Here is a 14,545-nt window from a genome sequence, read left to right on the forward strand (position 1 = left end):
TGCGGGTGGGCTTTTGCTTCTCCCTTTGCTTTTGCCTCTGGTTTTGTGGTTCCGATCCTCTCTCTAGTCAACCAAGTGGCCCCTACTGATCCTCGCCGCCTCTGGCTTCTCGTGACATTCTTCTCCCGTGCCTCCTCCGTGTCCGTGTCTCCGCTGCAGCCCAGTATGGCAACCGTCGAGCATTGTGTTGTATGTTTCGAGGCTCTTGACGCCGACCTCAACAACCGCAAACCCCTCTCCCTTGAACAGATCCAGTCTTCGTGGGCCGCATACAAGGCCAGCTCCGCTTCCGTGACCGGCCCCTCAGAAGCTCCCTTGAACCCGGCCCTCCGGCGCCTTGCTGCCGACGGCGTCTCGTCCTCGTCGTCCTCGTCGTCTTCTACGTCGCTCTCGGCAGCAGGAGCTGCCACTCCCGCAACATCCACATCCTCCCTGCCCGACACCCCGCCAACAGCGGCTCCTCTGTTTGTCACCTGGAACACAGTCGACCCAGATGACGACGACGTCTCCCTCCGCGGCTGCATCGGCACCTTTGAGTCCCAGCCACTGTCCGAGGGCATTCATGAATACGCCCTAATCTCTGCCCTGCAAGACACACGCTTCAACCCGATTTCCAAGCGCGAGCTTCCCACACTCCAAGCCGCTGTGACGCTGCTCACAGACTTTGAAGAGGCGGACGACACGCACGACTGGGAGATTGGCACTCACGGCATCCGAATCTCCTTTTTGGATCGCGGCCGCCGCTACGGTGCGACATATCTGCCCGATGTAGCGCTAGAGCAAGGATGGACCAAAGATGAGACACTGTTTAGCTTGATCCGCAAAGCAGGCTGGATGGGCAGCCGTTCCAAGTGGCAGGACTTGGACGTCAAAGTGACTCGATACCAGGGCAAGAAGGTCAGCCTCAACTATCCAGAGTTCAAGAAGTGGAGGGACTGGGTCCAAAGCAAGCAGTAATGAAGGCTCCATCTATTATGATGTAGCTCGGCCGGGCGTTCTAATAGACAGAGGACACACAGTTTTTCATTGGGTACTGGTATTATGTGGGATTATTTGGGACGGTAATGGATGATATACAACGAATTTTGCGGCGCTTATAGACGTGTGTCGTGCAAGGAAGAGTGGAGGAGACGATTTTCCCAGCTCAGATTTTTCTTTACTTTTGCTTTTTCCATACATCATATGTTCCTTTCTTAATAAAACAAGAATCTTTTGATATACCTGATAGCCAGGCCCAGAGCTAAACAAGCTGAATCGTTTACATCGGGAACCGAAAAGAATCAAGACTGATGATGATATTTCAGAGATGCAAGTTCACAAGGCAAGAACACCTTGATATTTGCTTCGAGTAATTAAGCCCATAAGGAGGCAATATGCTGCATACACGTGAAACTTTTATACATGACGCTTTCAATAGTAAAAATACAGACTCTTGTCCACCAAATCTCCACTCGCGATGCTTTTTATTCCATATCATATTTCTCCCTGACGCCCGCCATACATATCCATGGTATCTGTGAACAACGACAAAGAAAACAAAGGAGAATATGCCCAGTTGTGTAAGCAAATAGCAGGAATTCAGACACTGAAAAAGGAAAACTATTAAAACGGAAAACGAAAGACATTGGCTCTTTTCTTCTCTTACTCCCCATTCCCCTTCTCGTGTGGCATCCGACCTCATCATCGTCATCATATAGCCTACCAACAACGCAGCTTCTTCCAGAAACCACCTTGTCCGCGGCCAACTTTGTCTCCACTGAGAATAGGGCCACGAACTCCTGGCCCGCGCTTCTCGTCCTCCTCGGTGCCAGCGGGCAGGGGAGTTAACGGCTTCGTCATGCCCCGCGCGCTCATCTCAGTGTTGTCCAGGACGCCCTCCTCTGCGAGGCGACGGCGCTCGACTACACGCTTGACGATAAGGGCAAACGTCTCTTCAATATTAACCTCAAGGCGAGCGCTCGTCTCCATGAATCCGGAGCCGTGCTTGCGCGCCCACTCGAGACCCGTGGCGGCTGGAACGGTCCTGCTGTCCTGCAAGTCGCACTTGTTGCCGGCGACAATCTTGACCGGTGGGACGGTGCGGGAGCCGGCGCCGGAGCCAGTGTAGGCCGGGCTGATGCCGGCAGCGCGGGCTCGCTCAGCATTGTCGAGGCGGACCTCAGCCTCCATGTCGATGAGCTCGTCAAAGTGCTGCAGGGCATCGAGCGAGTCGCGCGATGTGATGTCGTAGACCATAAGGAAGGCATCGGCGCCAAGGTTGGAAGACGCCCACATGCCGCGGTACTCTTCCTGGCCGGCGGTGTCTGTGAGACAAAGGTGGTAGGTGACACCATCGATGACGCGGGTAACGCTGTAGTTGTCCTCGATTGTAGGGTCGTAGTCGGAGGTCCAAGCGGAGCGTACAAGCCGCAGGGTGATTGAGGATTTGCCACAGCCTCCATCGCCGCAGATGGTGATGGAGATGGGCACGGGGGTTTGTGTCTGTGCTGCCATGGCGAAGGATGCTGTGCGCTTGCTTTGCGCCGAAGAGGGGGAGGAAGAGGAGAAGTTTGCTTTTGGCGATTTCAGATATAGGTAGACCACCTATTGAGAACTGGGCCGAGTCTCAATTTTGAAATATCGCGATGCGATCAGATCTATGCAAGCGCAAAGAGAAGAGACCGAGGGCAATGTGCTTTCAGAGGACAGGGTGTCGTTGGCGTGGGCAGACGAAATGTGATATTGGCTCGAGATGCAAAACCCGGAACATGCAAAGCAGCGTCACAATTGTCCGCTTACTCAACTCAGAACTCGCTCGCTCGCTGCAGTAAGAAAACGGGAAGCAGGTAACAAGAGAAGCAAGAAATTTTGCTGAGAAAAAAAAAGATAGTTTGCGCCAACACGAGAAGATGGGTGTACCAGTACGCGAGACCGCGTTCTGGATCGAGCAACAAATTGGACGAACCAACCACCCAGCTGGCAGCTATCGCGGGCTAGACACCCTCGCAACCCACTTTCGCCGGCAGATAATTGATGAGAGGAGAAAATCAAAAGCGGCCGACAGGGCCTGCACCGCACCTAGCTTAGTGGTAAGCAGGGCAATTTGTCAAAGGCGGAAGAGGGCAGGGATTTCGCGAGAGCTATGGGCGTTGCCGGGTGTTGGCGCCTGTGGAGGCGAAATTTTGCACGGCCGAGAGAGGACAAGGTCCGCCCAGGGGCCCGGGGGAAGCGATGCCAGGGATCAGGGGATGCTCGTGGCAGCTTTGGATATTGGACGGTTGCTAGGGCCCAATGCGAGCTGAAGATTTACTGGTACGGCTATAGAGCATGCATCATGCAGACAGACATCAAGGGGGGGAGGGCAAAAAGACATCGAGATGGTGATGATATGGAGTGGTGAGGTTTTAAGGTTTGGCGTTTGGGGTCTTGATGGTGCTCACAAGGACACGCTACTGCGAGTACTTGGGACATACAGGTATAGAGCAAGCCGTGGCAGAGAGGGGGAAAAGAGAAAAAAAGGATCAAATGCAACCTGAACGCCCGCGGCCAGCGGAGAGGGATGCAGACCAGGGGTTCTGATGATGGCATCTCCCGTGCGGCTTTCTGGCTTTCTGCATCCCCGGGCAATTTCGCTCGTCGCCGATAGGACAGGGTCCGGAGCTGCTAGGCGAGAGACACTCGGGGCACGTCCCCGCCATTGTCCAGTGAACCTTAACGGGGCCTGTAGGGAGGGATTGGCTGATGAAATGCTCCGTGTGTGGATATGGATATGGGCATATGATGCTGGTGTTTGGCGTGGTGGTGGTGAGTTGCGATGGGGGAACTCAGGGCGTCATTTCCAACCATGCAGGCTGGGAGAAGAGAGGGGGGAGACGGATCCTTTGCGATAATTCAGGTAGGTGGCATTGTTGTTGTCCATTGTCGCCTTGTATTACCTGGTTTCATCTTTCACAGGCTGACCCTTACAGTATTCCAGTCGGCGACATCTGGTGGCTGTGCGGCCCTCGGCGGTTGTGGTTGTGATACCGAACCTCCCTGCTGCATACAAACAGCCCACGACCACGACTTTCTGGCCAAACGGAGCACGGGCACGAGCTCCAGCACTAGCACACGCTTGAACGTGCCCGCCCGTGTGGAGCTTCAGGGGGCCTGCAAGTCATGAGTCTTCTGCATCATCGAGCAGATGCCGCAGTCAAAGCACATCGCCCTCGGCCCTATCAGAATCTCATCAAGATGATGCAACGCTGATATTTGCCACCACTAACCTATTCTACGCCTAGGTAGGTTGCATTCATAAGGAAGGGGAGGGGAAGATGGATGACATGGATGTTATATCTAAATAATTGAGAGGGCAAGACTCCAAACGAAAAACATGCGGGATCGTGGAGGCATAATCAAAGCACATGAGCCCCCTTAAGAAACGATTGTTTACGGATCATAGCTAGTTGACATGCATGCTTCCGTAGAGAAAGAGTTATCTTTGCGTCTCATAACATTCCTGATCAAATTTTGGTAATAAACTCAAGAGAAAAAAAGCCTGGATATTACCACAACTCCAAAATTTCCTACCCTACATTATCCAGGTAAGGGACTAAGCACTTTTTATTACTCTAACCAGAGAGCGCAGCGAATACACAGACCGATAATATTTATACTAGATGCTCCATAGTTATTTCAATGCAACCCTTCTGCCAAAGAAACGTAGAGGTGATTTGAAATCTTGATACTACTATCTATGCATGAGAGCAATAGCTTGCTCACTTTTGCCAATACCATCTTTCCACGCGGGATATCGGGAGTCGTACCAAGTTGCAATACCCCCTTGTCCAAATTTTGAAATGCACTTTGCAAGCTCCATGCCATCTATAATAGCATTGTTTGCACCCTCGCCGCCTAGAATAGGCTCTGCATGAACTGAATCACCTATAAAGAAGACGCCCTTGTTTGCAAGTGTACAAAGTTCCTGGTGACTGACTAGGACTGTCCTCATAAGCCAATGCAAAACCCGTTCCTTTTGTAACCTCTCTATATCGAACACTCCCTTAAAAGGCTGATCCAGTCCATGGAGTTGTTCTATCTCATCGAAAAATTCCTTTGGGATATTTGTCGCCTCTGATACTGGCCTATTGGGCCGATGGAGCGGATCGATGGAGCTTCTGGCTGGCCGCGAAAATGTCCAACTAATGCTCACGGCATCTTCCTGCTGCTCATTGACGAACAGATTTAGGAGCTTGTCGCCTTGTTTCTTCCTTATAACTATGGAGCCATTAAAAGCTGGAGCATAAACACTGTTGTAGAGCTCGCGTTTCACATGTCGTGCGCCATTGAAAGCAACATAGGGAAGAACGTTGAATGACGTATTAGGGGAGAGAGACTTTCGAGTAATGGAATGAGGTCCGTCAGCCCCAATAATACATGTGCTCTCCAGTTTCTGCCCATTTTGCATGTGAAGAATCATCCCCGAAGGTGCCTCTTCCACTTTTTCGAGAGAGTTTCCCCATTGAATATCAAGCCCTTCGCAGAGCAATTTCTCAAATTTCCCACGATGAGCACGGAACGATGTTGAGTTAATTCTCTTAGGAGTAGCGAAAAATCCTGGTTCGATGTTGCCGCCGCCGCTCAATAATCCATCGACCGCCATGCGGCGTCTGAAGGTAAACTCGTCTATGCGTAGGATGTCCAGAAGAGGCAGATATGACGGAGCATGGAGCGTGATTCCATAATCGTGACAAGGACTTGAGGGCTTTCTCTCGTAGAGAACCGCAGGGATTCCATATTTGAGCAGACAACGGCCGAGGGTCAGTCCTCCGATTCCCGCCCCTATGATGCGGATTGGTGTCTGTGGCATTGTCGTGACGTGTCACTGCGAAGCATTGTATTGTTCTCGCGACTTGGATAGAGAGCGGGGGACGGAATTTGACAGCATGATTTGGCTGTTGGACATCTGGACCGTGCTTGTCCGCGTGCACTGTTGTTTCGATTCACAGAAAGAGACAAGGCTCCTGGGATCGGCTACTACAGGTGTGCACACAAATCTTCTCATTATTATTGCAAATATATGTCTTATCAACAGAGATAGAGAGAAACCAAGGGGAAACATCAACACGCTAATCAGTTGTCAATAAACACTCTGCAAGTGAGTCGATACAATTGACGATCTACGCTGGGGGGTTGCTTGTGAACAGTCATTTAGCTACGGGGAATAAAAACGTGGGGATACACGAACAGACATGCCCCACAGCCCACAGCATGTAATGTCGTGTATCAGCGTCTGCTGGGATGGTGGTAATGATTAATTAAAAGAGCGGTGGCAGTGTCGATTCGGCTTGGCTGTTTTATTTCACCTCGTAGAATTGGTATAGTGCTTTCACACTGGTGTGGGAGTTGTCGATTCCATTCGATGTCTTGGTATCGGGTTATTGGAGCGGAATCCGCAAGCATTCATTAATTCCTGTAGGTAAAATGAGGCTTTGCTATCGTCATGGCGCATAGTTTTGCAGCCATTGATCGTCATACATGCAATTGCGTCATGGCTGGTTGAAATGCCATCTCATTTACGAATCATCATGCAGTAAAAGTATCCCAGTTTATTTCCTCGACTAGCGTGATGCAGCCTGATATTCAATACAGGTGAGTCTCTATGCCTACGATGTAGATGCCTTTCTCTTTTGAGAACTGGGCTGCGATATCACTGGTCGCCTTATTTCTTCTCTTGTCTCACTGATATTGCGAGAGGCTAGAGGTGAGATATTGTCATCCTCCTAGACAGGCAACTTCATGGCTACTTATGCAGCTTATTGGCCAGTGCATGATTCAGTGTCTTACTCGCATTCAGATCAATGATGGTCAAGCACTGAAGCTTCGTATCAGGGCACTTTCACGGTCTTCAAGCAGGGCTATTATCATTGCAAGTCTTTTTATGAGCGCCCAACGCGATCCACTGGCACGGCAATTGTAATTCGGAACATCGCTTCAATAGTGTCCCTGTACTTTGGTAGTGTGGGTTAGCTGGTGTTAGCGGCGTCTTTAACCGCCAATTACCAAGGGTATCGACACATCCGCGCAGCCCCAAAGTGAGAAAAAATTCCCGACAGGCCGAACGACAAGCCGAAGAAAAACGACAGACGGCCGCTCAATGGCGCAATTGGTATAGCGATTCTGCCGAGAGGCTAAAAACTCTTCGGACGCCCATTTTCACTTGGTTTTGAAGGCGTGCTTTGGCTGTCGATGCGGTAAAGACTCGGTTGACTATTTTTTTCTCAATTTTCACCCTAGTGCTGATATAAGGATCTGTCTGCGTGGGATATCAATCTGTGATCCTTCTCTTCGTAGAGACATTTGGCCGAAATTCGGAGCCTTGTATCCCTCGTAAGCCCTGTGAACTGTGACAGAAAAGGTTTCCATTTTTCCCTGACTAGATTCTGTCATCTTCGCTGCTTCTCTTCGAGTGAGGCTGAGCGATTTAATCCAAGTAAATAAAGAGGGTGGCTCTTTTTGTTATCTTAGTGTCTACGCTCTTGAACCTTTTCTCAACATCATTTTCCCTCTTTGGCTCCGTAAAACCACCCACCATGACCGCCACTAGCAACGGTATCATTAGCAACGGCGGACCTCAACTCCAGCTTAACAGGGCAGTGGAGACGGCCGATGTGCGTACATGTTTTGGGTCATTTGAACCTTTCGTTTACTAAGTCTTTCTCATAGCTTTTAGAGTCTGTTCAGCAGCTCATTATTCCCTTCATCAAGGCCGCCGATGATGCTGCGGCTCACAAGGCTACGGGGAATCTGGGGTTGAATGCGAATGGAGAACCTCACAACGTCTTAATTGACTCAAAAAAGCCTTCAGACCTCGTTGCTAGGTTGAAGTTCCTTCTCCCAGAAGAGGGACTAGGCAAAGATGGCCTCCTGCAGGGCATTGAGAGGCTGCTCAAATACAGCGTTAACACATGGGATCAAGGCTTCATGGACAAGCTGTACGCAAGTAATACACCAGTATGTGCTAACCTTGTCAGAATAGCTTGTGAATTCGAAGTTGACAGACAGCTGTGCTAGGTCGGAGTTGTAGCTGATCTCTTACTATCTGTTTTGAACACTAACGTAAGAGATTCCTTCCAAGTTGTGGTTTAAATATCCTAACATTTCTCAAGCTACATGTTTACCACGTCTCTCCGGCGTTGACTATCATTGAAAAGACGACTACTAAGGCATTTGCCAACCTGTTCGGATTTGACGGACACTACGCTGGCGGTGTATCATGTCCCGGAGGTAGTGGGTCCAATCTCACATCTCTAATTGTAGCTCGCAATACGCTATACCCTGAAAGCAAGACGGAAGGAAACGGCAAGCATGATTTCGTCGTCTTTACAAGTGCCCATGGTCACTATTCCGTGGAGAAGGCCGCAATGACAACCGGCATGGGCTCATCTGCCGTGTGGGCGGTTCCTGTGGACGATGAGGGCAGGATGAAGCCAGAAGCCCTCCGGGAATTGGTTTTGCTTGCCAAACAGCAGGGGAAGACGCCGTTCTATGTTAACGCGACGGCCGGCACTACGGTCAAGGGCTCCTTTGACCTGTTTGAAGAGATCTCCAAGATTTGTAAAGAGTTTGGCCTGTGGATGCACATCGACGCAAGCTGGGGCGGCAGCGTCATCTTCTCAAAGGCGCAGAGCTGGAAGATGAAAGGCTCGCATCTGGCTGACTCGCTGACTGTTAACCCGCACAAGATGCTCAATGCGCCGGTCACCTGTTCCTTGCTCCTGGGACCGGATATGCGTATCTTCCAACAGGCAAATAGCACCTCAGCAGGATATCTCTTCCACGGAAGCGACGATGGCGAAATCTGGGACTTGGCTGACTTGACGCTGCAATGCGGCCGGCGAGGAGACACGCTCAAGGTTGCTTTGGCCTGGCTATATTATGGCGCCAACGGATTCGAGCGGCAAATCGATCACGCTTTCGATATGGCTAGCTATCTATTCAGGCTTCTGCAAGAAACTGGTAATTTTGTCATGGTTTCATCGTATCCTACACCCTGTCTCCAGGTCTGCTTCTATTCGGCTCCTGGGGGCCAGTTGCCTTCTGACAGCAAGGTGAATACCTCCAGAACGCAGCAGATTGCTCATGCACTTGTTGGCAGAGGATTCATGGTTGATTACGCTCCGGGTGACCACGGTAGCTTCTTGCGTGTCGTGGTCAATGTGCAGACCCTGGAGGGAACCGTTGAAGGCCTTGTCAAAGCCATGAACGAGTTAGGACAGGGAATTCCCCTGTGAAGCAAGGGCTATATCATCCATCAGACATATATGGCATCCATTAGATAGATTCCCAGATTATGTGGCCCGATCTATTTTTACATGTACTCTGTACACTCACACCGACGATTTATTGTAAGAAACCATAGATATTTTCGACATAAATTTACACAGGCATTTGATTCAAGATAATCTTCAACACAAACAATGGCATTCCTTATCATTCTAAAATAGTAGCATTTCGACAAAGTTATTAAGAATGTATAACATACTGAGTTATATATATATATATATATTTATTTTGAAAAAAAAGGGGGGGTTTTCCAACATTTTCTACTGCATGCTGCTCCTATGGTTAACATATTCTCGAGATTCATGCACTCATTTTCCCCACTTTGACGCCTCTCAAATCCCTGCCAATTGCGCTAGCCACGATAAGATCTTATCGGTGATAATCTTCGTCCAAGAAAAAAAAAAGTTCCAAAGCTCATCGCAGCTCTCTACACCAAGCAAATTGTCCACTCTATTGCCACCGACACAATGCCGAAACCACGAACAAAACGAGGAGGTGATCGCGATGAGCGCAAGAGGAAGCGGTACGACGATACCGAAGCGAATTTCGATGCCGACAACAAGCGCCAGCGTCGAGATGACGAAGGCGACGGCAACGATTACGGATATGGTGACGAAGAATTCTCACAACACCAAGGCCATGCCGGCGAAAGGGAATTCTTCGGCATGCTGGCTGATGACGAGCAAGAATACTTCAGACGAGCTGATGAGATGCTGGAGCTGAACCAATTTCCGACCCCCGAGGAGCGAGACATCTTTCTGCAGAGCGTCTACCGTGAAGCAAAGGGCAAAGAGCTCAAGGTCGCTAGTAGCCAGTCTTGCTCTCGGCTGATGGAGCGACTGATACAGCTCGCCTCCACAGCCCAGAAAAAGCAATTGTTTGAAGCCTTTGGCGGCCACTTTTTGTCGCTGGTGCAGCACCGCTTTGCTAGCCACTGCTGCGAGGCGCTCTTCCTCCGATCTGCCGGTGTTGTCACGCAAGAGCTTGCTGGTTTTACCGGGTTTGTGATGGATACCAAGGGTGCAGATGTCGATGCGCAACAACCTGAAGCTTCCATGGAACATCTATTCTTGGCAACACTGGATGAGCTTGAGGGCAGCTTGGGTTATCTCATCACCGACCGATTCGCTTCACATACTCTGCGAGTCTTGCTACTAGTATTATCCGGAATGCCTCTCGAAGAACAGTCGTCGCGTACGCTACTAAAGAGCAAGAGGAAGGAGAAGATTACAGTTGTCGGATCTACAGCAGCAGATGCGCAAAACCACGGCAAGCGAGCAGTGCCGGCATCTTTTACTATGGCAGCCAACAAGATCATGCGAGACTCGGTAGCAGGAATGGATGCTACTGGAATCCAGGTCCTGGCCAAACATCCCATTGGCAACCCGATTCTGCAGCTCATTCTGGAACTTGATTTAACGCTCAACAAGGGTGAGCCCAAGGGTGAGGATGGGAAAGCCGACGACGCTTCCCCTTCCCTTCTCCAGCTGCTTCTCCCCGACGCTCCCCGATCACTGTCTGATGGCTCTTCTGCGGCTTCCGAATTCGTCAACGGCATGATATACGACCAAATTGGCTCGCGACTTATCGAAACGCTCGTCGCGCATGCGCCAGGAAAGATTTTCAAGGCTCTTAACCAGAACATATTCCTACCCAGGATACAAGGCTATGTCCGTAACGATATCTCATGTTACCCTGCTATCAAAGTGCTTCAGCGGCTGGGTAAGGATGACCTCGCAAAGGCCGTCGATCAAATTGCGCCGACGATTCCTCAGTTAGTCTCCAAAACAAGATATAACGTCTTGTCAACTCTCTTTGAACGATGCGCGGCTAGAAATATCAATAACGAAATCAAAAAGTTGATGAAGGGTTTGAAAGAGGGATGCGGCAGCCAGCCTGCTGATCTAGTTATGACCTTGTGTTCATTTTCAGCCAGCGAAGAGGAAGAGAAGAAAAAGAAGAAGGACGTACAGCAATTAACCAAGAACGAGTATGCCGTCCAATCCCACGGCGCCAATCTACTTACCACTCTGCTCTCAATATCCGGCCCATCCAAGGGTGTTCAAGAATCAATCAATGCTTTGCCGTCTGACATTGTCCTCCGCCTCGCCAATACGTCTCTACCAACCGTCACCGTCCTCACTACCGCCATCAACACGCTGTCCACCAACTCCATTTTCCAAAAGAGTCTCATTAACACACTGATGCCACACATACCCGACATGGCAACATCTCAGTATGGCCACAACCTTATCAATGCCATCGCTGAAATCCCTAGCAAGGGTAAGGATTGGAGCATCCCTCAGCACATGAAGGACAGGATTATGACTGCCCTCGGAGCGCACGAATCCCAGCTGAGGGAGTCATGGATGGGAAGGAGCGTCTGGCGGACGTGGAAGGGAGATATGTGGAAAACACGGCGGTTTGACTGGAAGAACTGGATGAAGGAGTTGGATGAGATCAAGGCCCCAGCTGCGGCTGCGCCAAAGAACAAGGGGGAGGCAAAGGCGAATGGCGAAAAGAAGGCTGTCAAGGACGACGAGGATGTTGAGCAGATTCATGAAAAAGCAGACGAAAATGAGGAGGCAATCGGCGGAGATGGCGACGAAAAAGAAGAGAAGAAGGAGGAGAAGGAGAAGAAGGAGGAGAAGGAGAAGAAAGAAAAGAAGGACAAGAAGGACAAGAAGGAAAAGAAAGAGAAAAAGGAGAAGAAAGAGAAAAAAGTAAAAGAAGATGGTGAGGAACAGGAAAAGAAGAAAAAGAAGAAGAAGAAGTCAAAGAACGAGGATGTCGAGATGGCTGATGCCGAAGAGTGAATCGACACACCGTCTTTGTAGACCGAAGCTGTCAGCATCTGTTTGTTTATAGATCCCTCTCTTAGCAGGAGCTTAGTATATCTCGCGTACCCAGTAGACAAACTTTCATTGTGGTTTTGGGTGGTAATGAAGGGTGCTGCCTATCTGGATAGTTTATTTGTAGCCCAATAGATATTGAGTATTTATAATTTTTTTTTTTTTTTTTTTAAGAAAATGGATGTCAAACGGCCAGCCCATTCAAATCCCTCTCTGAGATTATACTTAAACTCTTGCCGGCTCAATTGAGGGCAAATATGCATTCCGTATTGAACTACTTGGTGCTGGCAGTCAAATGGACTCTTCTCGTTTATAAATTCAGTCCCTCCTTCACTTCGCTCCTTTGAGGTTTCCTCGAAGCAAACCGACAGATACCCGTTCCGTCCCGTTGTAATTAAACGAGCATTGTCACTTTCTTCTCAGTTATCTTTTAGTTGGCCGGTTAATGGCCTTTGCGAACTGATCAATAAGTGATTCTTCTATCTGCAACAAGGGACCGCGCATATTCTCCTGACGCAACTTTCGGGAGCTTGGCATCATGTCATTAACTCCGTAGCGTTTTACTTCATCAAACGCATTTGGTTCACCATTTCATCCGTTATTCCGTAACAGTACCATCCTATCCATAACATAAATATAGTGAGGCGCGTCCCATACCAATCTCGTTCCCGAAATCGCAGCTTGCTTCCGGGTTTTGTTTCTCCTTGCCCATGACTAATCTTTCTTAGGAATTTCTTTCGCTATCTTTAGCGAACAACAAGAAGGATGCCTCGAAAGGGATACGATGTGACTGGGTGCGCCCCAGGTACTCCCGCTGCCGAAGCCGCGGCTCGGGCCAGGCAGAGGGCTGCCCCTGGAAACCGCACTCCTCGTGCCGGAACTCCTATCGATCCGACCCGCCACGATGGAGATGATCAAGAGACCCCTCGAGCTTCTCGTACTGGTGTCTTCACGGGAGTTGCGCCTGGTGTCCCTCCCAACTACCCCCAGACGAACGTAATGCAGGGTGATCCAGCATTTCAGCCTCAGAGTTTTCTGCCAAGACAGGAGCTGTTCCAGAACCCTTTGAACGTCAGTTCAATTCAGGCAGCTAATAACTTCATGGCGAGGCCCATTGGTGGTCCGCATGGTCATCCTGTTCCTTTCCCAGTGCAGTCGTCGATATTCCCCGGAGTTGCCTCGACAGCTTCTACAGGCCAAAGCGTTGGATTTGTAAACGCTCCAGCACAGTTCAGTATGGGCACCTTTGGGACTGCCGAATTCGGAGCACAACAACAGCAGCAATATTGGGATAACAACCAGTTCTATGCTTTGCCCGCCAGCCAGCATGGAATCCAGAGTTTCCCCACGTCCCATCCTGGTCCAGAGTCGTTTGTCCGCTACCCAGCGGCTGGAGAGACCGCGCAATATCCGGTACCAAACACCAACACTGGGACTTCAGCAGCTCAGAGTCACGATGAAGACACCGAGATGACGGGCACCAATCGCTGAGAGAAACTGAGATAGAGTTTTACAATGTTCGATGACAAAAATTTGCTGCAAAAGAGTACGTATGCTATCGTTTTCGTACGGCTAGGGGCATGAGATGCTGATGCTTTATTAGTCATGAATCAGGCCTGTTATTTCAAGGTATCATACCGAGTTTAAATGTTCTGGAACAGAGAGAGCAAGATAGAAGCCGTTTGTCAAACAATGGTAGCTTGCAGGACATTGTCAGTGCTGCCGTCCCTGCCCGGCTGTTTGCTTTGTTAGAGTCTAACCTGGAATAGATGTACTGGAGAGGCCACAGAGAGACCATTCCAAGGATTATGAAGAAGTTTCATGAATGTGCTTTTAAAAACTATTAGAGAGACGGTTAAAGAGGGTACGCGATAAGCGCAGAAGAGAGTCACTAATTGTAAGAGTAAAAGTTGAGCTCATGATTTTCTGCTTGGCGAATGTGCATGCCTGCAAATGTACCTGAGGCATCACTTTTCCCCTTAGGTGTGGTTATATCAGCACCAAGATGGGGCAGGCAGCACTGGAATCAATGAGAAATTTGACCTATAGAATAGAGAGAAACAGAAAGTGCTTTCTACCATAGGTGGCCATCACTTAGTAGTTTCTAGGGCAGTAGCACTTCCAGTTGAATATCAACTTCAACTTTTGAGGAATCAATAGAGGCCTACCAGGAAGATAGCAGGGGGGTTGTAGATATGTTATTGGTGCTCTCGGTATCAAGATAATACATACACAAGACGCATTTGATAGTTTGTGACGTCCAAATGTGCAGAGAAAACCGTTTGTTCTTGATGATCTTACCAAGGGGTATGAAGAGGAAGTATGAAGAGGCACTGAGTGGAATATAATCATCTTATTTTGTGAAATCTAGCAAAGGGGTATCATAGGTA

The 14,545-nt window shown here is 49.4% G+C and overlaps 6 protein-coding genes across 6 annotated transcripts; 4 read left to right on the forward strand and 2 right to left on the reverse strand.

Moving 5' to 3' along the window:
* Positions 1–165: 165 nt before the first annotated feature.
* T069G_02927 (AMMECR1 domain-containing protein) lies at positions 166–957 on the forward strand (the record flags this gene model as incomplete). Its single annotated transcript, XM_056170137.1, has 1 exon — positions 166–957. One exon carries the CDS (start codon positions 166–168, stop codon positions 955–957), a length of 792 nt encoding a protein of 263 aa, XP_056031029.1.
* Positions 958–1,698: 741 nt separating this feature from the next.
* Positions 1,699–2,493, reverse strand: T069G_02928 (ras family domain-containing protein; the record flags this gene model as incomplete). The annotated part of the gene is made up of 1 exon (XM_056170138.1): positions 1,699–2,493. One exon carries the CDS (start codon positions 2,491–2,493, stop codon positions 1,699–1,701), a length of 795 nt encoding a protein of 264 aa, XP_056031030.1.
* A 2,215-nt stretch (positions 2,494–4,708) lies between these two features.
* On the reverse strand, positions 4,709–5,827 carry T069G_02929 (uncharacterized protein; the record flags this gene model as incomplete). Its single annotated transcript, XM_056170139.1, has 1 exon — positions 4,709–5,827. The coding sequence occupies one exon, from the start codon at positions 5,825–5,827 to the stop codon at positions 4,709–4,711; it is 1,119 nt and encodes a 372-aa protein (XP_056031031.1).
* A 1,723-nt stretch (positions 5,828–7,550) lies between these two features.
* Positions 7,551–9,251, forward strand: T069G_02930 (pyridoxal-dependent decarboxylase conserved domain-containing protein; the record flags this gene model as incomplete). The annotated part of the gene is made up of 4 exons (XM_056170140.1): positions 7,551–7,628; positions 7,684–7,971; positions 8,032–8,076; positions 8,127–9,251. The coding sequence occupies 4 exons, from the start codon at positions 7,551–7,553 to the stop codon at positions 9,249–9,251; spliced, it is 1,536 nt and encodes a 511-aa protein (XP_056031032.1).
* Positions 9,252–9,770: 519 nt separating this feature from the next.
* T069G_02931 (uncharacterized protein) lies at positions 9,771–12,119 on the forward strand (the record flags this gene model as incomplete). The annotated part of the gene is made up of 3 exons (XM_056170141.1): positions 9,771–10,110; positions 10,165–11,172; positions 11,236–12,119. The coding sequence occupies 3 exons, from the start codon at positions 9,771–9,773 to the stop codon at positions 12,117–12,119; spliced, it is 2,232 nt and encodes a 743-aa protein (XP_056031033.1).
* Positions 12,120–12,920: 801 nt separating this feature from the next.
* T069G_02932 (uncharacterized protein) lies at positions 12,921–13,646 on the forward strand (the record flags this gene model as incomplete). Its single annotated transcript, XM_056170142.1, has 1 exon — positions 12,921–13,646. The coding sequence occupies one exon, from the start codon at positions 12,921–12,923 to the stop codon at positions 13,644–13,646; it is 726 nt and encodes a 241-aa protein (XP_056031034.1).
* Between the last annotated feature and the right edge of the window lie 899 nt (positions 13,647–14,545).

Source organism: Trichoderma breve, chromosome 2 (genome assembly GCF_028502605.1).
Source record: "Trichoderma breve strain T069 chromosome 2, whole genome shotgun sequence".
Lineage (NCBI taxonomy): Eukaryota > Fungi > Ascomycota > Sordariomycetes > Hypocreales > Hypocreaceae > Trichoderma > Trichoderma breve.